This window comes from Solanum tuberosum, unplaced genomic scaffold, assembly GCF_000226075.1.
Source record: "Solanum tuberosum cultivar DM 1-3 516 R44 unplaced genomic scaffold, SolTub_3.0 scf00798, whole genome shotgun sequence".
Lineage (NCBI taxonomy): Eukaryota > Viridiplantae > Streptophyta > Magnoliopsida > Solanales > Solanaceae > Solanum > Solanum tuberosum.
In genome coordinates, this window is record NW_006239726.1 from 79,214 (window position 1) to 80,479 (window position 1,266).

At 38.4% G+C, this 1,266-nt stretch overlaps 1 protein-coding gene across 1 annotated transcript in view; it reads right to left on the bottom strand.

Annotated features, from left to right (window-relative positions):
* LOC102604733 (uncharacterized) overlaps nt 1–1,244 on the bottom strand; it is a 2,897-nt gene extending 1,653 nt beyond the window's left edge. The window contains exon 1 of the mRNA XM_006367491.2: nt 86–1,244. Coding sequence (XP_006367553.1) covers nt 86–1,195 — 1,110 coding nt within the window. The 5' untranslated portion in view covers nt 1,196–1,244. The remainder of the gene's footprint in view (nt 1–85) is intronic.
* Between the last annotated feature and the right edge of the window lie 22 nt (nt 1,245–1,266).

The window sequence follows — 1,266 nt, forward strand, 5'->3', positions numbered from 1 at the left end:
GGATATATCTAAGCAATAGACTTTGTTTAAGTAAATATCTTTAATGCTCAAGTAAAAGGTAACATTTTTGTGATAAGAAGCAAACCTTTTCATCAAAAAGAGGATTTGAGTTGTTGGCTGTAGGCCTGAAATTCTGGAACTCAGTTAAGTTCCATAAGATCATTGCTTGTAACAGAGGGAACTCAATGCGCTCAACATTGTCACTGCAAATGTGAGTCAGACATTTCAGATTTTCAAGCTCCAACTCATATAAATTGGGGAACTTGATTACTTCATGTGTCCTCTTCAATAAATGTGTCATTAAATCACATTCAGAGAGGTGGAGACATTTCACGTTCTGAAATTCATTCAGCTGCAACTCAGTTAACACATTATTAGAGCCTTCCCCGGTTGAATGTATGAGTTCGCCTTCCTTCAACAGGTGGCAGATCCAATCACCCAATGGTCTGGTCTCCGTGACCTTTAAAGCAATAATCTTGTCGTATTCATCAAATCTTGAATTCCAATAACACATTTCAAGAGTGTACCGTGTCAACTTGGAGGGAAGGCCAAGGTTACTGTACATCACATCACTCAAATCTTCTACTTCCAGAATATGTAGTTCCTCCAATTGAGCTAGTTTTGATAACACCCCTGCTGAAATCCTTTTAAGTGTTCTACTCTTATTCCAAAACTCTAACCTAATTAGCTTGGTCAATTTTCCTATCTCCTCTGGCAGCTCATCTAACTTACAATCTCTTATGCTGACAATTTCTAATTCGACAAGTTCCCCAATAAAGGATATGTCATCCAACCTTAAATTACTCAGACACAGCGTCCTCAGACTTGACAACCTCCTAATGGATGCTGGATAACGCAGAATGGACTCCATGGATGCTGAATAACGCAGACTGGACTCCACAAATCTGTATCCCCTCAGGCTCAAGACATTGAGGTTACTCATTTCATCAAAAAAATCATCCTGTAATTTGAATGGATCTTCAAACCGGAGTTTCAACATTAATAGCTTCAGTTTTGGGCAAATTATTGGGCTAGGAAGCTCCTCAAATTTATTTGCAACAATTGACATGTGACTACATTGCTCGTAAGAGTCTTTTCTTGGGAACTCTTCTGAGTTCACATCATGACTTACCATAAATATATGCTCTCTCTCGGTCGCAATATATTTAGCCACATCACGGACCACATCATGCATTTTGACATAGTTTTTGTTTGAACCTTGGGATAACAAAAAACCATCTTCCAATGTTTCTAACAGAGAATACA